The sequence below is a fragment of the Dendropsophus ebraccatus genome, chromosome 5 (genome assembly GCF_027789765.1).
Source record: "Dendropsophus ebraccatus isolate aDenEbr1 chromosome 5, aDenEbr1.pat, whole genome shotgun sequence".
NCBI classification, from domain to species: Eukaryota; Metazoa; Chordata; class Amphibia; order Anura; family Hylidae; genus Dendropsophus; species Dendropsophus ebraccatus.
Genome location: NC_091458.1, coordinates 130233441 through 130258079, shown reverse-complemented (window position 1 = coordinate 130258079; position 24639 = coordinate 130233441). Strand labels below are relative to the sequence as shown.

General features: G+C 46.7%; 1 protein-coding gene across 1 annotated transcript in view; it reads right to left on the bottom strand.

Moving 5' to 3' along the window:
* Positions 1-24299, bottom strand: part of CLIC4 (chloride intracellular channel 4) — a 32184-nt gene extending 7885 nt beyond the window's left edge. The window contains exons 1-2 of the mRNA XM_069971264.1: positions 24009-24299; positions 3639-3748 (exon numbers count right to left, since the gene is read on the bottom strand). Of these exons, the coding sequence (XP_069827365.1) occupies positions 3639-3748; positions 24009-24077 (179 nt within the window). The 5' untranslated portion in view covers positions 24078-24299. The remainder of the gene's footprint in view (positions 1-3638; positions 3749-24008) is intronic.
* Between the last annotated feature and the right edge of the window lie 340 nt (positions 24300-24639).

Here is a 24639-nt window from a genome sequence, read left to right as displayed (position 1 = left end):
TTTTTAAGCAAACGCCCAGTTCCCGCACACGGCACCGGTCTATTCCCGAGCACTGGCCCGGCGCAGGGTACTGGGGCAGGCCAGCCGGCCCCCACTGTGATGAAACCCCCTCCCCTCCATGACGCAGCTCCATTGATTCTAATATATCATGCTTGGATGCTACACGTGCATTTCAGTGACCTGGTACCCAGAGAAGGAATCATATATATTGGATGGGCTTCCTCTTCTATAACCACCAGCTACGACTGGCCGTTTCTTTTCGATAAATCAATCACAGCTGAGTGTCTAGAAGAGGAAGGCTGCTATGGGCTACACATATATCAGACTCTTCCCAGTGCCAGCTCATTGGAATTTTTATAGTTTTTCTTAAAAACACAAGAAAGTTTCACCTTTACCACAATTATATAGTCCAGCTTCCTATCCAGAATAGGAGAGAGAAGATGGGCACTGATCTAATCACCCTCTCCACCTAATCTGATGTTTCACAATCTGGACATTTACCGGTGTCTGAACTGTGGCATCATGTTACATCAAACACTCATACCAGATGCTTTGTAATTTACTTCTATATAAAAATCTCAAGTCTTCCCATACTTATTGTATGTCCTGCAGGAAACTTTGTTTTCTTTTCAGTATGACAGTGCTCTCTGCTGCCACCTCTGTCCAAAACAGGAACAGTTTTTCTATGAGGATTTGCTTCTGGTCTGGACAGTACCTGACATGGACAGAGGTGGCAGCAGAGAGCACTGTGTCAGACTGAAAAGAATACACCACTTCCTGCAGGACAGAATAAGGATAACATGATAATGTTTCTGTGATACAAACATGTTACTGTCTCAAACAGTAGAAATTCCACCATGTATCTCATCTTAACTTTTACCCAAAGGAGACTATGACATAATCCTCAGAGGCATCTCCCATCATCCTTAGCGGAGTCTGCACAGGACAAGAGGCTGTGTGTAAAGCTGTGATCTGACAGAAGCATTCAGCACAGGCGGCTTGAAGTGGACTCACTCACCCTCTGTCCATCTCATTTTCAGCTTAACATTTAACAAGATTTCCTGTGTCTACGTCTCTATTTTTAGAGCCAACTTTATTTTCTTTCCCTCTGAGCAATGGCTGCCGGCTACAGTTCTGCTGCTATCTGCCTTGAAAAATATGGAAACAAATTACTGCTTAGGCTAGGTTCACACTGTGTTTTCAGCATCCGTTTAACGCATCCGTTTTTTGCAAAAAACGCATGAAAAACGGATTGCAAAAAACGGATTAATTTCTGTGCATCCGTTTTTCCATTGACTTACATTATAAAAAAAAACGGATCTGTTTTTTTTGGCGGACCAAAACGGACCAAAAAACGTTGCTGACCCTATTTTTCTGGACGTTAAAAAAAACGGATCCGTTAAACGGATGCTGAAAACGCAGTGTGAACCTAGCCTTACTTGAGGAAGCGTACTGGGTAGGAAGGTGGTCACTATAAAATGCTAAAAAGAGGAACTCCCATCTCCAGACATTATTTTTTTGCACACACACCTGTATTCCCAATAAAAGAATTATTCTGTCGCATCTTTTCTTCTGTGTTGTGTGTTCCTCCTTAAAGCTTGACAGGCATTACCTTAAGGACAACTTCAGGCAAATGTTATTACATAAGCAAAGATAGACAAATTCCTAATTTACATTAATTATGGGAAATGTACATATAGTGCTATTTCCCTTAAAGAGGATGTACCACCAGGTACTTCCTCTTTAATCCGTTTTTTGATCCGCGGCCCGCTTCCCGTGTATGGCGCCGTTCTATCAACGGGAACCGGGCCGGAGCTCAAGCACTGGAGGTGGGCCGCCCCCCCCCCCCCCCAGTGGGAGGGAATTCCCTCCCCTGTATTCTGCAGCTACTTTGATTCTAACGGAGCGGCATTATCCAGGGGACGGAATTCCCTCCCACTGGGGGCGGCCGGCCTACCTCCAGTGCTTGAGCACCGGCACGGGACCTGTGGGTAGAACGGCGCCGTACACGCAAACCGGGCCATGGATCGAAAAATGGACTGTGGCACCGGCTTCCCCATGACGGCGCCGTTCTATCCCTGTGTCAGATTAACCCCTTAAGGTCAAAGCCAATTTGCGTTGTTGCACTTTTGCTTTTTCCACTTTATGTTTCAAAGGCCATAGCGCTTGCATTTTTTCACCTAGAGACTCACATGAGCCCTTATTCTTTGCAAAACCAACTGTACTTTGCAATGACAGGCATTTTTCCATAACATATGCTGCAAAACCTGAATAATTTGCGCTGTCAAATTGAAAAAAAAAAAGGAATTTGTTTTGATTTTGGGGAGTTTTGCATTTACGCCGTTCACCCTATGGTAAAACTGACTTATTATGCATGTTCCTCAAGTTGTTACAATTACAACGATGTGTAACATGTATAACTTTTCTTTTATCTGATGGCCTGTAAAAAATTCAAACCATTGTCAACAAATATATGTTCCTTAAAATCGCTCTTCCCAGGCTTATAACGCTTTTATCCTTTGGTCTATGGGGCTGTGTGAGGTGTCATTTTTTGCGCCATGATGTGTACTTTCTATCGGTACCTAGATTGCGCATATGAGACTTTTTAATGGCTTTTTATTAAATTTTTTCTGGATTTGATGCGACCAAAAATGCGCAATTTTGCACTTTGGGATTTTTTTTTGCGCTTACGCCGTTTACCGTACGAGATCAGGAATGTGATTAATTAATAGTTCGGGCAATTACGCGCGCGGCGATAACAGACATGTTTATTTATATTTATAAAATGGGAAAAGGGGGGTGATTTGGACTTATCAGGGGAGGGGTTTTTTTTATTAATAAAAACATTTTTACTTTTATTTTTACTTTAGCTAGAAGTGCGTCAGTGCGACGCTGAGGCCCGGCACGGGAAGAACGGATCTCTTCTTAAGGCACAAAATTCAGCTACCGTGCACCCCAGCCCGCCCAGACAGGAGCCCTGTAGTACAAACATTCCCTCCCCAGCTGCCTGATCACATCACGAGTACCAGCAGCCCCATCCTATGTGCAGTGTATGCTACCTGTGGGGGTCTTATTGGGGGGTGGGGCCATGGTAGCTGAATTTTGTGCCTAAAGCACAGGATAACAAACACTTTCCCATGCTAAATTAATAGGAAAGTACCTCACAGTTCTAACGTGACAGGACTGCAGTTGGTGCATGGTCCCTGCTGGAGATCACAAGCACTTGTAGTTATTTTAAGCCATAATGTGTCACGTATGAGTAATACCTCCCCATTGTGTTCCCGGACATGATGACGGCACGGCTATTGAAGTGCATGTCAATCCATCTGACATCAGTGCTAGCAAGTGCGTGCGACATGTGGCGCTTCATCATAAGCTTATGAAGTTGCTGAGCAGGTGTGTGTGATGTTTGAGGTGTTAGGATTTCAGATCCCGGCAATTAGATCTGCACAAAAGCTTAAACCTCAGAACAATAAAAGAATTATTACAAAACAAGAACCATCCCGACACCTCCATACTACCATCGTACATACGATACCCTCTGTGAATGACAATGTGTGTTATCCAAAACCCACAAATAAATTATTCATGCCCACATTTTGTGTAAGGTTGTTTGACTACAGATGGTCCTCTCTTACCTCTTTAAGTCAACCGTTGTCACATTGAACACGACTCCTTTCAGCCACAAGATCATAAAGAGTCTCTGCGAGAAGGGGCAATTCCCGATGCTCTCCCCATCACTGCCGGCCTGGAAGAAAACCAATAACCAGTTACTAGCCTAAAACTCAGATCAGGACATTTGGAGTTTTCGGTTAAATCATTTAGATCATAATATCTGGGGCAACATCACTGTATTAACACCATCACATCAGATTCTTAATGTAATTTCTTTATGTATAATCTGTATTAATTGGAAGATTTTTCAATATAGGTTTTAAGGCTAGGTTCACACTACGTTTCTTTTTTCATCCGACAGAAGACAAATGCATTTGTGTGCTACTGTTTTGATCCGTTTTTCCATTGACTTTCATTATAAAATGAAAGGATCGAAACGCATCCTTTTTTTTTTTTTTTTAACGTACAGAAAAATGTAGGCGACCACATTTTTGCATATTTAAAAAAAAAAAAAAGGATGCGTTTGGTTTTTTTTTTTGTATAATGAAAGGAGTTGTATTCAATGCGACAACAGTTGACTTAAAAGAGGTTTTTTCATCCGTTATTTTATCAGTTTTTTGTAATGGATGGGAAAAAAAGTAGCGTGAACCCAGCCTAAGGTTGCATTCACACATTTCGCACGGGGACGTGGAATGCCTGTAACAGACTCCCCCCCCCCCCCCCCCCCCTGGGCAGCATCTGTGATAAGATGCTAGGAGCGGGGGAACTGAACAGATATGCACCGCGCTGTAATGACAGAGCCCTGTGGCTGATTCATTACAGTGCGGCGCATATCTGTACAGCCCCCCCCCCCCGCTCCCAGCATCATATCACAGATGCTGCCCGGGCGGGGGAAGAGTCTGTTACAGGCATTTCACGTCCACGTTCCGTACAAAAACGTGTGAATGCAGCCTAACAATAAGAAAAGTCACACAGGACCAAAGATCTGTTTAACACCTTTAAAAGGTACAAACACACAGGGCGAATCCGCAGCAGAATTCTTGGCTTCCCGTCCCGCTCAGCCAATCAGTGTGCAGTGGCAGGGCAGCACACTGATTGGCTGAGCGGGACAGCCACCCGGAAACCCCTGAAGCAAGCCGGATCGCGGAGCAGGTAATGTATATGCTCTGGCCGGCAGGGGCTTAACGGGACGGTCTCCTTTGTATGGCTTCCCATAGACATTACAGGGCAGGGATCCGCCCTGTGTGTTTTTACCCTTACGGTATACGGTAGCCATACGGTAGCCATACGGTAGCCATACGGTAGCCACCAATCCACCCCATCAAATCGCTAGTACTATGCGTTTGATGAGAGTGAATACTTACCTTTTAAAATGCGCTCGCTGCCTTGGTTAGAGCAAAAAATTATGTTTTAACCTGCAGTGCTGTGTCATACTGGTGTCTCTTTACCCCAGGTCTGTGACGCCTTTCCTTTCTTTCTACCCACCCTCCTTATCATCATCCTTCCTTCCTCCCCCCAGGCAGGATTTCTATTTATCGCTCATCTAAACTGCGCCTGTGTCGCTACAGCCCAGGTGCAGTTTAGACAAGTGATGAGAAGGAAAAATCCTGCGTAGGGGTGTTCCTAATGATGAGGAGGGTGGGGAGGAAGGAAGACTTGGGAGAGGAGTCACAGACCTGGGGCACAGATATGCCAGTATGACACAGCGTTGCAGATTAGGGGTAGCTTCACACGTACCAGATCTGCAGCGGATTTCACGCTGCAATTTGCAGCGAAATCGGCTGCGGATCCAGCGGAAAACTCACTCTTTAACCCCCGGCCGCCCGCAGCATACATTACCTGCTCGGCGCCGCGGCTGTGTGAAGCTCCCGGCTCCCCATGAGCCAATCAGTGCACGGCAGTACTGATTGGCTGATGAGTGAGGGGAGCCTCACACAGCCCCGGCGCCGAGCTGGTAATGTTTGCTTCAGGCTGGGGGCAGTCCTGGAGCATACATCACCTGCTCCAGGCTCCTGCTTGCTCCCGGGAGATGCTGGGTGGCCCCCGACGCAAGCAGGAGCCTGGACCAGGTAATGTATGCTCCAGGCCGGGTTACATATCCGCAGTGGAATGAAAATTCCACTGCGGATATGTAACCCATAGACCTTCACACTACCAGGATCCACAGGGGATTTCGCTGCAAACACGCAGCGTGAAATCCGCTGCGGACGTGTGAAGGCAATCTAAAAGATCATTTTTATACTAAGGCACTGGGCGCATTTTAAAAGACACGACCGGTAGGGATTTACTCCTATGAAACGGATGGTCCTAGCGGTTTGGTGGGTTGATGGATACAGAGTCGCTTTAAGTCATCCATTGGCTTCATTTCACAATGGGATCAGCTAGGCCTAGTAACCACACCTATTATAATAGACAAACAGTAAAGCAGGGCTCACTTTGAGTTGATATAATAATGCAATGCTTTTCAATAAAAACACCAGAACACTAAAACACTAACAGTAGATGAGACCAGAGACGCCACGTAAATTGTACAGAACTATAGTAGTACATGCATTGGCTGAATGTATACAGTATAATAAAATGGTGGTCTTGTCTTACACCACTACCTCAGGTTTGGTGACACATTGTAACTCGACAGCAAAGCTTTTTAATTGTCCCTGTAGAGAGACAATGGCCATTGAGATGGTGATCCGGTAAGACAATGTGCTATTCTTAGTGCCGTCTGCTCGTTCTTATCTGCAACACTTCGGCATTGCTTTGAAACCTTATATAGCCAAGTGACCTGTGGTCCGAGGGATAAAGTGTTCTTTAGAGGCCTAGAGACAAGCCGTTCAGTGCCACGTATATCTAGCTGGGATTTACACTATTTATACTCTAATAGGGATGGCCTCCCGACACACAAGGATTTGTGTCTCGCAGCCAGCTAGGAGACTGCCTCTACTATTAACTAAAGTGCCAAAAATTAAACAGAAACCTGATGCGTCTGAAAGAGGCTTTTCTCAGTGGTTTTGATGCTGACACTTTCCAGATGTGCCCGATATTCCAGGGTGGAAACTGGACTTACACCGTGCCGCTGTGCAGGGCCAAAACTATAACATCCCGGCTTTAGATATAAAAACCATTCTGTTTATGGATCGTGATTGGTTTAAAGTGACATAGACAAGCTGCAGGTTCAGTTTGGGTGTGGACAGGGGTGGCGCTGTTTTTGGAAGAGAGTAGCTGCGCTTTTACTTATCCTGGATAATCCCTTTAAGGAAGCAGGCTCAGTTTTTATTTTACCAGAGCTGAAAGCTGAGCTGTGATTAGTCGCTATCAGCCTCTATTCTATGCACTTTCATAAATATGTGCCTCAGTTTTTGTTTTTGTCAACTGCTCCTTTAAATTTAAGGTATGCTTATAGCTGCATGCCTTTATAGTGCAGGTATGGTTTACACAGAGTTGTAATTGGACTCCCATAGAGGTACATGGTACCGCACCTCCATATGCCTCAGATTATTACAGAAGTTCTTCTGTTACATCATGGCTCTTTCCCTCAGCCTCCATATGTAGGCATATATTCTCCTCTAACGCATCAATGCTAGGGGAGAATATCATTGTATATTTAGGGTATGTGCACACTGAGGAAACGGCAAGGAATTAAAGAGGAAAGTTTTCTGCTTGAAATTCATCGCCTATTCCGCTCTGGCAGAATAGGAGTGGAATTCAAGCGGAGTGCAAGCAGAATTCAAGCCCCTTTGACTTCTATAGAATTTCTGTAGCTGAATCCGTGGCAGAAATTTCTGCTCGAAAATTCTGCCATGTGAATGACAGAGCAGAAATTCCATTGAACACAATGAAAAATTGCTCTGTTCGTATTTTACAGGCACAATTTCAAGCAGAATCTGCAGGAAATTAAGAGTGGATTCCACTTCAAATTCCTCGCCTATTCCTCAATGTGCACATATCCTAAGAGTCTGGACAGCAGTTCAGTAGAAGTTGGATGGCTCTGGGCTTAAAGGAGTATTCCCATCATTTTTGAGACACATCTCCAGGGCTTGCAATGTCAGAAGGAGACACGGCATAGCAGAGCACATTCAGCTCTGCACCGCTGTGACCCATCTTTGCCGATCACCGAAGTGAGAATGGGACATGGCAGGGCCCAGCACATTCAGCCCAGCACCGCTCCGTCCCATCCTGGCTCGCCCATGATGAAAACACAGAATTGAGAACAGGCCACGGCAGGGTCGGGAGGAATGTAGGGAGATAGAACAACCCCTTTAAGAGGCCAGAGAGGCTCACAGCCATACAATCAGATTGACCATGTGCAGGACCCCCACCCAGTCATAATCTGGGGGAACAGACAATTAGTTTCGCAAGGGCTACAAAAGGATGCTATTCTGATGTGTCCAACAGCATGACTTGCCTAATTCCACTTTAACAATCAGAAATACAATGTGATGACCGCACAAAAAAAAAAAAAAAAAAAAAAAAAAAAAAAAAGAGAACAGAAGAAACACACAATTGTGACTGCAAATCCTAGATGTAGTATAGAGAAATAATAGTGTGAATCTAGTCTAAAGTGTTGTGGATGTATGGTGGTCATATCAATGGACATTACACACAGCTTTCTGGCAACCAGATTACTAAATAGACCCAGTAAAACCATCATTTACTAATCTTCAATAAGCTGCTTAACCTCCGTGAAGATCAAACTAGATCACACATGGTTGTCACAAGATTACTGTAATATGGCACCATGCTTAGATCCATAGTGCCTGCCCACACCCAGAAAAGATACCCTGCTTCAGGATCCTATACATTGTAACACAGCTGGTGTGCTCAGTGTGATTCTGTGTTTTTTTTTGTAGTTAATCAGTAAACTGGTCAAACCTTTCATGGACATTTCTATTTATTAAAGGGCTTAGGCTACGTTCACACAGAGCAAAAGGGGCGGATTACGCAAGGAAATATTTCCGCCTGAAATCAACTGACGCTGAATTCCGAGCAGAATGTAAGCAGAATCCCTGCATATTCCGCTAGGAAAGTGTTCAGCTCGTAATCAGCTCTTGACAAATTCAGCGCAGAATACTCGAGGAATCCGCGCTGAATCCGCATGCATTCAGCGAGTATTTTGCGAGTAAACTAGACTATACCAGGATATATACTAGAATCCTCCTCCCCCCTTTTTTCCCCCGCTTGTATTACGCTTGTATTCCACGCTGAATACGCACGTATTCCGCGCTGAAACAGAAAATCAGAGCCCCATTGATTTGTATAGGCTTCCGCTAGCGGAAGAATGAACATGTTCATTCTTCTGGCAGAAAGCGGATTAGTTCAGTGCGGAAATTCCACCGTGTGAACTGCAGAGCAGAATTTCCATTCAACACAGTGGAAATTAGCTCTGCACCTATATTAACGACTGAAATTTCAGCGCTGATTCAGCGCAGAAATTCTGCTGCTTTTGCTCTGTGTGAACGAGCCCTTAAGCAGCAAAAATGTTTTTTCTTTCAATCGCCAGTCTTCCTGTACTTATCAGCTGCTGTATGTCCTACAGGAAGTGGTATATTCTTTCCAGTCGAGTCTGACACGGTGCTCTCTGCTGCCACCTCTGTCCAGAGCAGTAGGAAATCCCTATAGAAGACCTCGCCTGCTCTCCCCCCCCCCCCCCCCCCCGCTTCCATCCAGCCCAAGGGAATGCTGATATAGAGGAGATTCCGGGAGTGAGGTGCTGCCAGCTTAGGGCACAGATGCTCTAGGCCCCGCCCCATTGACACTCTCCCTGCTCCCTGGCCCTAGGAGGAAGGCTGACCTCAGGAGCAGACATGGCATGGTGAAGACTAGAGAAGGGTACGGTGGTTTGGGGCAGGTGGCACACTGTACACATTAATTTTAAACATCTGAAATAAATTTAAAAAAGTACAATATTCTACTTTATAAATATACCATACATACATAACCAGAAAGACACTGTAGATATATTGGAAAATATTTTGCCTCTTGGCCTATCCAGTGCATCTTTGAAACACTTACACAGCTTTATGGTGCTACTGCTTATTTGTTCTGCACCAAGAACTGAAACCTCATTTCATTACGTTCCCACAATACAGCCCTGCCGCCATCTCCAGCCTTTACAAGTCCTCAAAATTGAATTTTACACGGCTCCTTCTTCCCAGATGTCTTAAATACAGCTGGTAAAATCCAGCTGGTGACTGCAAAGGAAAACCAACAGCTGGCTAGAAGACTTTGATGTTATGTTTCTATAGAGCAGTTAAACCTTCTGTTCAATTATTATATAAATAAGGCAGTTTGGTGCCCTGGGGGCGGGGCTATCACCCTCAGTGCACCGATCTGCCCTTTCTTAGGAATATTCATCCGGTGCTCTGCAGTGATGAGCGTTGCCTCAATATTCATCAGGAGGCATCTGGCAGACGGGGCAGATCAGTGCACTGTGGGTGGTAGTCCCGCCTCCAGTGCACCAAACCACCTAATTTACATAATAAACAAAAGGTTCAATGAAAAAAATGGCAAAAAAAAATTACCGTTTCCTGTGCGCTATGGTAACATAAGAGAATACAGTCCTCTAACCTGCTGTTAGTTTCCCTTTAAAGCGAAGTGTTTTCCCAGCCAATCCTAAGATATACACCAGATCGTTTGGACTTACTTGGAGGGACTGAAAGAACAAATAAACTAAGATACAATATCTGGCCCAAAAAAAATACAAAGTTTAAAAAACGAAGCAATAGACGGCCATTGGTTATGATCCAGTTTCCCACCAGGTGGGGTTGATGCACCTGCACCTATGGAATATGTGAAGATGATAGCCATACCTGGAAGGAGAATAATAGCTGACAGATGTGCGGAAAGAGCATTGTATAGGATGAGGAGGGCCCTTCTAGTATAGGATGAGCTGTATTGTGCCTACATCCTGCTGGGCTAATAAATATATAATAACAAGTGTTTTTCCATGTGAGTACAGTGAATGAAGAGACGACAAGTGTAATGCATGTCAGGCACTGTCCACATCACTGTCTCCATCGCAGATTCTGCCATAAGGCAGTGATGGACCCTATAACGGAATCCAATAGGTCACAAGACAACAGGGTCCATTGGGCACCACATCATTTTTATATCTCTATTCCTACAACTGGACATTGACAAGTGAAAATGCACATGTGAACAGAGCCATAAACTTATTTAGTCTCTGTGCAACAAGAGGAGGGCATAAGTGAGAATACCGTGCACAATTTTGGGCAACGGTATACAAGAAGGACATGGCTTAACTGGAGTGGGTTCAGAGGAAGTCGACCAAGATCATTAAGGGAATGGGCGGGTTACAGGACCAAGACAGGTTATCAAGCTTGGGGTTATTTACGCTAGAAAAAAAAAAAGACGTCTTAGGAGCGATCTGATCACAATGTACAAATATATGAATGGACAGTACGGAGGTCTTTGTAGTGATCTTTTTACTCTATGTCTAGAGGAAAGAAGGTTTCACCACCAGCAGATGCTAATTCTTTACTGTAAGAGCAGTGAAATTGTGGAACTCTGCCACATGAGGTTGTCATGGCAATTAAATAAGTGCAAGGGAGGCCTGGATGCTTTTCTTAAAAATTTTATATTACAAGTTATGCACACGAGATTTCATGTGATAGGACGCTGATCCAGGGATTATTCTGATTGCCATTGGAGTCAGGCAATTGTCATCTGCCCCATAGGGGGTTTTTGCCTCCCTCTGAATCAACACAGTAGGGTTTGTCTTCTTTTAACCTTATTAACTTTGTAGGTAATGCTGATCCTGGCAGGACTCCTACCATAGTAACAGAGGTCACATCACTGCCTGTACAGGCCTGTATGGGACACGGAGTGCAACGCAGCAGCCAGCAGGTTAGGGGAGTATTGTGTGGGATGTTGGGAAACTGCCAACAGGGGGACCTGGTGCCAAGTCAGGTCCTGAAATGTATTCTCTCCTAGATCTTCAGCTTTTTGTAGTATTAGTGAGAGGCAGATGTATTTTACCACAGGAAGTCATCCACAAAGCGAGAGACCATGTAAAGCTACACTGCAGGGAAGGGTGGGGGGGTTGCAAAGTACTGGGGCCCATAGTGCATGAAAGTCACCAACACTGACAACTTAACTTCATCTGGAATGAAAATCAGAACAAAATACATCAGGAATTGTATGGCATGGGTTACTATGGTGGAGCAGCTGCATTCAAGCCTTACACCACCCAGCACAATGCTGGTGGGCCCCAATCCCTAAGACTGCAATACGATGGCTCAGTGAACAGAGGTAGTATTAATACTCTCTAATATCATATCCAAGAAAGCAGGGTCATTATTCCCAAGCTAATGGTTGGATGCAGGACAGATGGTGGGTCACTTCACAAGTACAAGGTGGGTAAGATTTAGTTTCCATAAGTGTAAGGGGAAACAACAGCCTGTTCCTAAAACACCAGACATATGGAAAAAGATGGCAGTCACCCTCACGAGAACCATTCCGGTAGCCAACATGGCAGTAAATTATTATAAAGCATCTTTAAACTAGCATGGCTGCCACCTGGATGGTGTACAACATATTTTTCCAAAGCTGTTTGACGTTGTGATACAGGGTTCTTTAGAAGATGGCGACACTGTCCTTTTATCCTGTCTTTCACGCTATGTATATTTTAGAGTTTTTATGAGCTGTCTAGACCCCAACCAACTGTAAAAACAAGCGAGTGTTCAGCTGAGCCATCTCTCTGCTCTTGCTTAATATGGGCTTAAAGGCTCTTTATAGAGCCCGTCTTTAGCAAGCAAGGAGAGAGAACACTCACCTCAGCGCTTCTCCCTATTTGGTTTTCCAATCAGTTGGGGTCTTAGCACCCGAACCTCCATGATGGAAACATCTAACGTGTCTCCATGGCATGTCAATAGTTTTATGAAATGATATGTTAAAGAGGTACTCCGACCAAACATGTTTTTTCCCCCATTCCATCCACTACACAAAGTTGTATAACTTAATAATGTAAAATAATTTCCAACTCCGCAGCCTTACTACTTGATCATCCCCCGCTCCGGCCAACAAAAGTCTTGTAGTTCCATGAAAAAGCTTCCGTCATGTCAAGTGGTCCGTTTTTTGCCGGATCGAGACGCTGCAGAGAAGAGCCACTCCGGTGGGCATTTCACAGTCCAGATGGCAAGTTCTTCCAGAGGGGAAGGTACTTCCTCCTTTCCCTAAGTCATTTACCAGCCCATATCCATCCCATTATAGTGTCCTGTAATGTGGGCGGGGATTCAGACAGCGGGCGGCTCAACCCAGAATGAAGAGTTTATAAAAAGACATATTAAAGGTGTCGGAAAGCAGCAACTTTGGGCTGGAAAAGACACTTGGGAAAAGGTAAACAGAATCCCTTGTTCAATGTGCATTTTTCTTTTTACTATGGACACCGGAGTTCTCCTTTAATGCTGCAGATTTTATGCCTTGTGCAACTACTCATTTTGCAAAATCTGCAACCTACGTAGTACAGCACATATGAACAAACCCCAAGACAGTAATAAAAATAAAAAAATAAACCATAAAAAACGAGGAGAGAGAAAGACGACTAGTGCATGCTGAGCTCAGCCTGCATACACCAGATTAGTATATAACTGGCCTATTGTATAGTATACACTGGGGGCTTCTCTAGTTCAGCATGGTCTCTGTAGAACGCTAAAGCCTCATGCACATGGCAGCTGCAGGCAGTGTGTTGCTGCATTGAGGGTTCACGTGGCTTCTAGGAGAAGTACTAGTATGGCATCAGATGGGACAAGGAGCTGAAGGCCTCTACTTAGACTTCAGCTAGTTCTTATAAATGTGAGCAGGTCTGGATAGAACCAACCTATGTTATAGGATTCCGCCGATTCCTTTCTATATTTGCTAGTTGTGATCACTAAATCAGATCATTTTTTTTTTTAGATCGCTTAACTTTCTGACCAGTAGAGCTCCGCTGCTGAAAACCAAAGCCGTCAATAGAGTAAACGTCATCACACTGGGATTTGTGGTGCTGACCCCCTTTTCCGATTGAAATGGACGAAAAAGTAAAAGTTATGACTGCTCCAATAGTGTTTTGAAGGTTGAGCAAAGCTGCTCTGTGGAAGACAGCGAAGATGGAGGGAGGCAGCAGAAGGGACTGAGAAGAGAAGTCAAGAGAGCGTGAGAGAGGAGGGGGAAGAGAGGCGGAAAACTGGACGGTGGGAGAGAGCACTGAAGGGAGGGGGGGGCGTTAAACAGAGAATCTATGAAAAATCTTTCACAAACTGCGAGGAACGGGAAGATGTAAAGAACGTCCTGGAACAACTGTCCCCCCTTCTTCAATGTCACTGGAAGAGATTAGGAATTCTTACAGCTTTCAGGATTTTGGCCGCTGAATTAGCTAACAACAAAAGTCTATTTAATGAGTTTTAATAGCGGGAATATCTGAAAAGCCTGGGCTGCTGGGGTACGGCACCCATCGCTGCACGTGCCCCATTCTTCTATAATCCCGCTCAATACATGATGTGTCAGGACCAGGGCTACAGCATGTCACAGGTCACGGCCTGCGTAGCTGACAAGTGCACCAATTCCAACCATCTGGGATCTTTATGGCATAGGAAGCTTTCTTCTTTTTCTTTTTGTTTTGTTTTTTTTTAATCCTGACATTCAACTTACTTATCTATGCGATTCAGTTCTCTTCTTTTCTCTTTGTGCTGTCGACATGCAGGTTGACGCAAAGTAAATGAATTCCATCCCTTTTATTACATGTAATATATCATCTTGGACAGCGCTGACAGTTGGCACACCCCACGGCCAATTGTGTAGCCTGGGGGATAACATGATAAGAGGCCGTCCCTGGAGATGCATCTCCCTTAGCTACCAGTCCCCTGCCAGGAGGCACTCACAAGGCCATTCTCAGAATAGCAGGACAGCTTTCTGGGTAAGAATTGCTCATAGAACCAGCGAGCAGCAAACACTCCATAGTAATAAATACCAGCACAAAACCTTACAGGAACAAGCCTGGCATTTTATTTGCACCACTGCTCTATACTGTTTAAAGGGAAAATGGAAATATCTACTATATGACAACCTTCAAAACTTGCAGTACTCACGGTGCAAACCCAAATGCTTGGCAGTGGCTGCAGGAGATGGATGCAGAGCGTTAAGGTTAGTCCAAACCCAAACTTACTGTAAGTTTGCTCATTTCTAATGATGGGTGATAAGTAGAGATGAGTTCGGTAGGTTCGCAAAGTTTGGGTTCGCCTGAACCAAACCTTAAATGAATCGGACTAAGACTAAAAAAAAAATAACTTCTCCTCTACCCACAGGATAGGGGAAAAGTAGGAGGTTGCTGGGAGCCTGACCTCTGTACCCCCGTCGATCCTGTATCGGGCCCAGACGGCTCTGTTACTGTACTTGGCTCTTTCCATCGCCCCATAAAAAATGAATAGAGCCGTGGGTCCCGTGCCGTGCCTGTGGCTCTATCCATAACAGAGCCGGTGGGGCCCGGATACATAGATCAGCAGGGGGTTACAAAGTTCGGACTTTTCTTCTATACCCCTATCCTGTGGATAGGGAAAAAATGATTTTTTTTTCAGGAATACCCCTTTCAGGACATACAGCAGCTGATAAGTACTTTAAGACTGGAGATTTTCAAGTAGAAGTAGATTACTAATCTGTATAATTTTCTCAAACCAGTTGATCAGGAAAAAAAAAAAAAATTCCGCTGGAGTACCCCTTAAAGCCACCTGTATGGTATGCTCTGATGCTCCACAGTATGACCTGCACCGGGCCTTTCGTTTATGTTCACATCAATAGCTCTACAATGAGCAGTGTAATTCAAGATTCTGATTATAAAGCTTACAAGCATGCTTTTTTAAGAATGTTTCCAGTGTATATCACATATATAAAAGGTACAGTCCTCACATGGACTATACATCTAATGAGTAACAAACTTTAGAAAGCCTACTGTGTGTGGGCCAGAGCTTAAAGGGTTGATCTCATTGGTTGCTATGGGTAACACTGGGCCCCATGCATTATTACTGGGCCCCAGCTTTACGTGTGCCCCAGGAGCAGCCTGTAAACAGCGCGTATCAAAAGTCAATCAAGTGACAATTGGTGCAATAGCTGAATTAGTCCCATGTGAGTAGTTCCATACATCACAAAGAGCTGAAAACATTTGTATGCGAGTGCTGACTGCCAATCTGTTCACAAAAGAGCTGCGACAACATCCATCCCCGGAGGCCCAATAGAGTGGCACATGTATGGCAGGCCGGAGCGCATTGTATTCTGCCTTTTCTAACACACTGGTAATAAATCCAGCAATGTTTGACTGAACTATCCGCATCGTGTTTGCTTTGGAGCCTCTCGTGCTGGGATACTGAATTGCTCTACATTGTTTGATTGATTTTGCAAAAAAAAAAAAAGTGTCAAGGGTACCTCCCCACTGCTATGGTGCCCATAAGAATGGTGGCCTGAACTAAATCAGACACCCCCCCAACCTCTCCTCCTCCTTCATAACTGGTGTAATCCTGCACAGGGCTCTCTTCTCCATAAATAATGCAATATGCCAAGTAAGGGGTTCTGCGATGGGGCCCCACCACTCTCCTCCATGTTTACCCCTGATAAGAATGTAGAAGAATGCTCTGCTAATCTACCCCATCACCAGTATGAATACAGCGCTACAGCAGGTCCATCCTTCTATTGATAGATGACTTGGAAAGTGAGGGCTGACATAATAATATTACGCTACATGAAATGCCAGAGTCAGTCCCAGTGGGAGACTCTCACAGTACAGTTTCCGCCATCCTTAATAAAATCTTATCTCATTCCTCCTCCACTCAAACATACACAGAAATTACAGAGCAGAAGAATGAGACATCCAGACCCCTCAAGACTAGAGATGAGCGAACCGGGTTCGGGTTCGAGTCCATCCGAACCAGAACGTTCAGCATTTGAGTAGCGGGGGCTGCTGAACTTGGATAAAGCCCTAAGGCTATGTGGAAAACATGGATATAGTCATTGGCTGTATCCATGTTTTCCACATAGCCTTAGGGCTTTATCCAACTTCAGCAGCCACCGCTAATCAAATGCCGAAAGTTCGGGTTCGGATGGACTCGAGCATGCTCCAGGTTCGCTCATCTCTACTCAAGACCCTTGTGATGTCCTCTGCAATAAACACTAAAAAGATGAGATTCTCCACTGAGATGGTGTTACCATGGCCGCCGACCAAAACGCATTAGTTCATGCACAGATCTCAATGAACATGGTCGGTAGCCAAGGTAACCCGATCCCACGGAGTCAGGACCGACTCCGTGCAAACCTGCATAACAGTTGAGGCAGCACACCTATCCCATTCCCTTCTATTTCTATGTAAGGACACTGGTGGAATAGAATTACTAGATGTTAGGGGGCATTCATATGTTCTGTGTACGGTCTGCAATTACGGATGATGTGCTACGGAATGGACCTCGGAACTCCTGACATCATCATTCGTGATGTTCCGAAACAGTTTAAATCTTTCCGCTACCGTACTGATTCAACCAAACAGTCTAACTGATTCAAAACTGAAAGTAGTGGTTTTCTAATTCAGGTCCGTAGCCAGATCCTGCGCTCCAGCACTCTGTATGTCTCCTCCATTACTGACCAACTGGATTCTACGTTCCCTGGTGTCTGCAGCTCTGCCTTCTGTTCTGGTCTCTGGCTGAGCGGTCACGGCCTGTCAGTGCAATCAAAGGCTGCGGCAAGTGATTGGCTGAGCGGCCGGCAGCCTGTCGGTGTAGAGACCGGAACAGAAGGCAGAGCTGCATAGACCAGGGAAGGCCCAAGGACACCAGGGAACGTGGTAAGGTAAGTTAACACTTTATTTTACACTAAAGGGAAGGGCTGCACGATAGTCGGCACATGTAATTGCTCAGTAATTGAGCGCCAATTTAGCAGTTTGGCGTTCGTTTACAGTTTATGATCAGGCCGTCTAATAGGACCCTGTTTTTTTTTATAAATACTATGTATCAGCTTTCACTTTCAGTATATTGCATGCAATGTGTTCTCCCACAGGGTAATGTTCGCTTTTCATTTACATTAGAGACGTGTGAGGTAACTGCAGGTGCAAGTCAGGCTAAAGGATTTCCGCTAACCCCTACAGTCTATATACATGACTATATGATATATATTCTGATATCCGCCTTAGCTTGTAATATAGATGTCCTTAATAGTGTATGTACAGTAGTTCTCTCAAGAGCCTGGCACCACATGGGCAGACCACGGCCTGTACCTCTTCCTATTATGACGGAGCTAACATAGGCCGAGGCTGTGAATGGAGCAGTTGGTTAGCAGATATATTTGCTATTTCCAGTTGAAAATAGGACACAGATTCCCCCCAGAGCAAACGCTCAGCGTGAAGTCTGAATAAATAACATACGGACAAAAGAAGAGTAATACCAGGTCAGAATAAGCCATCCATCAGCCACCACATTATTTCTACTGATAACCTAGAATGAGATGCTTTGTGCTCCATATGTAGGGCAGTCATGCCTGGCAGCAGGCAGAGGGTTGGTAGGTCGGGGGCATATATTGATACAAGACATCCTATTCCTTATGAATATTTCCCGGTTATGAACACTATTGGCCAAAAAAAAAAACAACAAAAAAGATGAATTAGTGTATGTAGCACAGTATATTCATATACATATATGTGTGCCCCATTTTGTTCTATTTCTGTACAAAATTATTCTTGTGGAGAAGGCAAGGAGGGATGTAGTGAATATGTAACATGCTGCGCCATCTTGAATGCCCCCTGGCATTGGTGCTGCATTTGGTAGCGTCGAGAGATACGCACCATACATGCCATAATGGAAGCGACAATATGTCAGATGTAACAAAATCTGTTCAGGCAACTCAAGAGATGAAGCCTCATACAAATCAGTGAACCCTTATCTGACACCTATGGCCATGAGTAGTGTTGCAATGGACCTCAAAATAGACTTAAAAAGAGAAGTCCCCCTGAAACTAAATAAAGGCAGGGAGGCAGGGTGGTGCCAGACCAAAGTATACTTACCTGTCCCCGTGCCCACATAGCGCTGCTCCCAGGTCTTCCTAGATGTCAGTGTCACGTACCCAGCTCCTCCAGGTCCAACGTCACGGCCTGCTGATGGATTGCCCGCTCAGACAGTCTGTAAGTGCTGTCCTGCCCCAGTCACCGATTGGCTGAGCGGGCAATCCATCAGCGTGCCGTTACGTTGGACCTGGAGGAGTTGCATGCTACCGGCGGCCGGACCAGAAATTGGCATCACAGGGGACAGCGACAGGTAAATATACTTTGTTTATTATGAGCCCGCCCCCCTCCCTTCTTTCCTGTTATTTTTTAGTTTCACAGGACTTCTCCTTTAACAGTTAATAAATAACTTAATAAATCACCTAACCTCTGCCACAAATAGGTCTGCACACAATAAAATTTACAGCAAACCCATCATGATGTTTCCTCCCCCAATCCTCCTGCCACCGGAAATTCAGGGAATGGGTCGGTCCCATGCGCGAGCCCTATTGGATCAGAATGGGGCCCATGCACAGAACTGACCTGGCGTGGTTGTATCTATAGTTACCAGAACTTCAAGCGGCAAGAACAACTGCACGCCAATCGGGGGAGAAGTCATCATGACACGTTATCTTATGGTATCCCAGATGATAAAGTTAGTGAGTCAATGTGCCGGATCTAAGTTGACTACGGGAAGAGTGTAATGGATTTATCAATTCCATTCTAGAAATGGATTAAGTGCCTGATTTCTGACACTTTACGACATACCGGGCTGGAACATGCATAGTATTTTGGTTATATATTAAAAATAATAATGTAATAATAACTCAGTTGACTTCCACTATACTTCAGCCTTCTCTCCCCCAAGATCATCTGTCAGAAGGCCCCCATATACAGATGGTAGCTAATCCCACCAAAGTTGAAGTATCTATGTCTAATAAGTATTGTGGCCTTAGCGTGCCTGTCACTTTAAAATAAAATCTAAAAAAAAAAAAAAAAAATCTGTCAGACACATCAAAAGTTTTGATTGGTCAAAGTCTGAATGTTCAGACCCTCCACTCACTGTTAGGCAGAGCCAGGTAGAAGCACATGGCTGGGCGCTTCTCTACACCTGTCACTGCAGGTTCCCGAGTGCACGCCCCGCTTAGCCAATCAGTGTGCTGCATCGGGGCAGCACACTCTGCAGTATATATACACACCATACCTGGGGATGGGGCACCGTACACACTCTGCAGTATATATACACCATACCTGGGGATGGGGCACTGTACACACACCATACCTGGGTATGGGGCACCATACACACTCTGCAGTATATATACACCATACCTGGGAATGGGGCACCGTATACACACCATACCTGGGGACGGGCAGTGTATACAGCAGTAAAAGGAGCACATGGTCCCCCCCCCCCCTCCCGCTGCTGCAGTCACCCAGGGGCTGGGTCACTGTATACACTCTGCAGTATATACACCACACCTGGGGATGGGCAGTGTATACACTCTGCAGTATATACAGAATACCTGCGGACAGGCAGTGTATACAGCAGCAAAAGGAGCACATGGTCCTCCCCTCCCGCTGCTGCAGTCACCCAGGGGCTGGGTCACTGTATACACTATGCAGTATATACACCACACCTGGGGATGGGCAGTGTATACACTCTGCAGTATATATACCATAGCCGGGGCCGTATACACTGCAGTATATATACCATAGCCGGGGCCGTATACACTCTGCAGTATATATACACCATACCTGGGGACGGGCAGTGTATACACTCTGCAGTATATACAGCATACCTGGGGACGGGCAGTGTATACAGCAGCAAAAGGAGCACATGGTCCTCCCCTCCCGCTGCTGCAGTCACCCAGGGGCTGGGTCACTGTATACACTATGCAGTATATACACCACACCTGGGGATGGGCAGTGTATACACTCTGCAGTATATATACCATAGCCGGGGCCGTATACACTCTGCAGTATATATACCATAGCCGGGCCGTATACACTCTGCAGTATATATACCATAGCCGGGGCCGTATACACTCTGCAGTATACATACCATAGCCGGGGCCGTATACACTCTGCAGTATACATACCATAGCCGGGGCCGTATACACTCTGCAGTATATATACCATAGCTGGGGCTGTATACACTCTGCAGTATATATACCATAGCTGGGGCTGTATACACTCTGCAGTATATATACCATACCTGGGGCTGTGGCACCGTACACACTCTGCAGTATATACCATACCCGGGGCTGTGGCACCGTACACACTCTGCAGTATATATACCATAGCCGGGGCCGTATACACTCTGCAGTATATATACCATAGCCGGGGCCGTATACACTCTGCAGTATATACCATACCCGGGGCCGTATACACTCTGCAGTATATATACCATACCTGGGGATGGGTCACCGTACACACTCTGCAGTATACACCATACCCGGGGCTGTATACACTCTGCAGTATACACCATACCCGGGGCTGTATACACTCTGCAGTATACACCATACCCGGGGCTGTATACACTCTGCAGTATACACCATACCCGGGGCTGTATACACTCTGCAGTATACACCATACCCGGGGCTGTATACACTCTGCAGTATACACCATACCCGGGGCTGTATACACTCTGCAGTATACACCATACCCGGGGCTGTATACACTCTGCAGTATACACCATACCCGGGGCTGTATACACTCTGCAGTATACACCATACCCGGGGCTGTATACACTCTGCAGTATACACCATACCCGGGGCTGTATACACTCTGCAGTATACACCATACCCGGGGCTGTATACACTCTGCAGTATACACCATACCCGGGGCTGTATACACTCTGCAGTATACACCATACCCGGGGCTGTATACACTCTGCAGTATACACCATACCCGGGGCTGTATACACTCTGCAGTATACACCATACCCGGGGCTGTATACACTCTGCAGTATACACCATACCCGGGGCTGTATACACTCTGCAGTATACACCATACCCGGGGCTGTATACACTCTGCAGTATACACCATACCCGGGGCTGTATACACTCTGCAGTATACACCATACCCGGGGCTGTATACACTCTGCAGTATATACCATAGCCAGGGCTGTATACACTGCAGTATATACCATAGCCAGGGCTGTATACACTGCAGTATATACCATACCCGGGGCTGTATACACTCTGCAGTATACACCATACCCGGGGCTGTATACACTCTGCAGTATATACCATACCCGGGGCTGTATACACTCTGCAGTATACACCATACCCGGGGCTGTATACACTCTGCAGTATACACCATACCCGGGGCTGTATACACTCTGCAGTATACACCATACCCGGGGCTGTATACACTCTGCAGTATATACCATACCCGGGGCTGTATACACTCTGCAGTATATACCATACCCGGGGCTGTATACACTCTGCAGTATACACCATAGCCGGGGCTGTATACACTCTGCAGTATACACCATAGCCGGGGCTGTATACACTCTGCAGTATACACCATAGCCGGGGCTGTATACACTCTGCAGTATACACCATAGCCGGGGCTGTATACACTCTGCAGTATACACCATAGCCGGGGCTGTATACACTCTGCAGTATACACCATAGCCGGGGCTGTATACACTCTGCAGTATACACCATAGCCGGGGCTGTATACACTCTGCAGTATATACCATAGCCAGGGCTGTATACACTGCAGTATATACCATACCCGGGGCTGTATACACTCTGCAGTATACACCATACCCGGGGCTGTATACACTCTGCAGTATATACCATACCCGGGGCTGTATACACTCTGCAGTATACACCATACCCGGGGCTGTATACACTCTGCAGTATACACCATACCCGGGGCTGTATACACTCTGCAGTATACACCATACCCGGGGCTGTATACACTCTGCAGTATACACCATACCCGGGGCTGTATACACTGCAGTATACACCATACCCGGGGCTGTATACACCATACCCGGGGCTGTATACACTCTGCAGTATACACCATACCCGGGGCTGTATACACTCTGCAGTATACACCATACCCGGGGCCAGGGGCGTTGCTAGGGTCCTAAAACATCCGGGGCCCGGGCCCTCTGAGTTTCTCTCCCCCATTTCTCTCCCCTTTCTCTCCCCCATGCTTTTCTCCCATTTCTCTCCCCCATGCTTTTCTCCCCTGTTTCTCTCCTCCATGCTTATCTCCCCTGTTTCTCTCCCCCATTTTTCTCTCCCCCATGCTTTCTCCCCTGTTTCTCTCCCCCATGCTTTCTCCCCGGTTTCTCTCCCCCATGCTTTTCTCCCCTGTTTCTCTCCCCCATGCTTATCTCCCCTGTTTCTCTCCCCTGTTTCTCTCCCCCATGCTTTCTCCCCTGTTTCTCTCCCCCATGCTTTTCTCCCGTTTCTCTCCCCCCTTGCTTCTTTCCCCCTGTGCTTCTCGCCCGTTTCTCTCCCCCCGTGCCTGCTCACCTCCTTCTTGATCGCGGCTGCTGCTATCCGCCTCACCTACCGTAGCGGCCGGAGGTGCTCCTACAACTCAATCAACTCAGGGCGGGAGCGTGGGGCCGCTGCGGTGGGCCGTGGCGCACGCATTGATTGGATACGTGCACCACGGCCCACCACAGCGGCCCCACACTCCCGGTCTCCGCTGATTGGATGGAGGAGCGTGTCCGGGTGCTGCGGGCGGCCAGTAGGTGAGGAGGAGGACAGCAGCAGCGGCAATCTGCGAGCCGGATGCGGCCACCAAAAGAGCCGCATCTGGCTCGCAAGAGCGGGGCAGAAGAGATCCGGGGCAGCAGGCATTTTATTCGGGGCATGAGCCCCGAATAAAACTGCCTAGCGACGCCACTGCCCGGGGCTGTATACACTCTGCAGTATATACCATACCCGGGGCTGTATACACTCTGCAGTATATACCATACCCGGGGCTGTATACACTCTGCAGTATATACCATACCCGGGGCTGTATACACTCTGCAGTATATACCATACCCGGGGCTGTATACACTCTGCAGTATATACCATACCCGGGGCTGTATACACTCTGCAGTATATACCATACCCGGGGCTGTATACACTCTGCAGTATATACCATACCCGGGGCTGTATACACTCTGCAGTATATACCATACCCGGGGCTGTATACACTCTGCAGTATATACCATACCCGGGGCTGTATACACTCTGCAGTATACACCATAGCCGGGGTGGCTCCTGCTGACAGACAATGATAGCTGTTCCCCGTCAGCAAACATCAGGGCTTAGCGCAGGCCGGGAGCCGATTATCCGGTTATATAACAAGTTGGCAGGATGACGGCGCGGTACCGGCCGGTGTGCACGGGCGTCACCGTCACACTTCTTACCTTGACGAAGAGTTCTATGAGGTTGTCTTTGTCCTCCAGCACTCCGTTGTGCGGCACCGGCACAGACATCGCGGCTCTCCTTGCTCGTGCTCCTCCAACTTCTCCCGGGCTCCGCTCCTGCTCTTCTCCCGGTGCGGTTCTCCCGCTTTCTCTGCTTGGGAACTTCCCCTACTACTGCTGCTGCTGGTGCCGGTGATGTCTGTGCGGATAAGGCGCTGTGCGGGATAAAGGCGCTCCTGCAGCCAGGCTGGATAACGGGACGGTGCTGGCAGAGGAGGCAGAGAAAGGAGGGGGCGGGGCGGGGGCGGGGCCAGGCGGGCGAGTGGACTCATTAACCGCTTCCTCGCCGGCGCCCCCGCACAATGTGCCCCAGTATTCGGCAGGGTGGTGCCCGGGCTCCGCTCCTCCTGGCATAATACCGCGCTGTCCTCTCTGCTGGACGGCTACAATGGCGGCAGCCGAGCAGCAGGGCGGGGGAGGCGGCACCGCTCCTCTCTGGGGAGTTGGGGGGATCAATGGCCCCTTTCAGGGATTTCAGCCATGTTCACACCACAGAAACCGCACACAGATACCGTAACATGGCAGGGGAGCTTCTCTACCTGAGTGTCAGACTATGGCTGGGTGGGAGCTG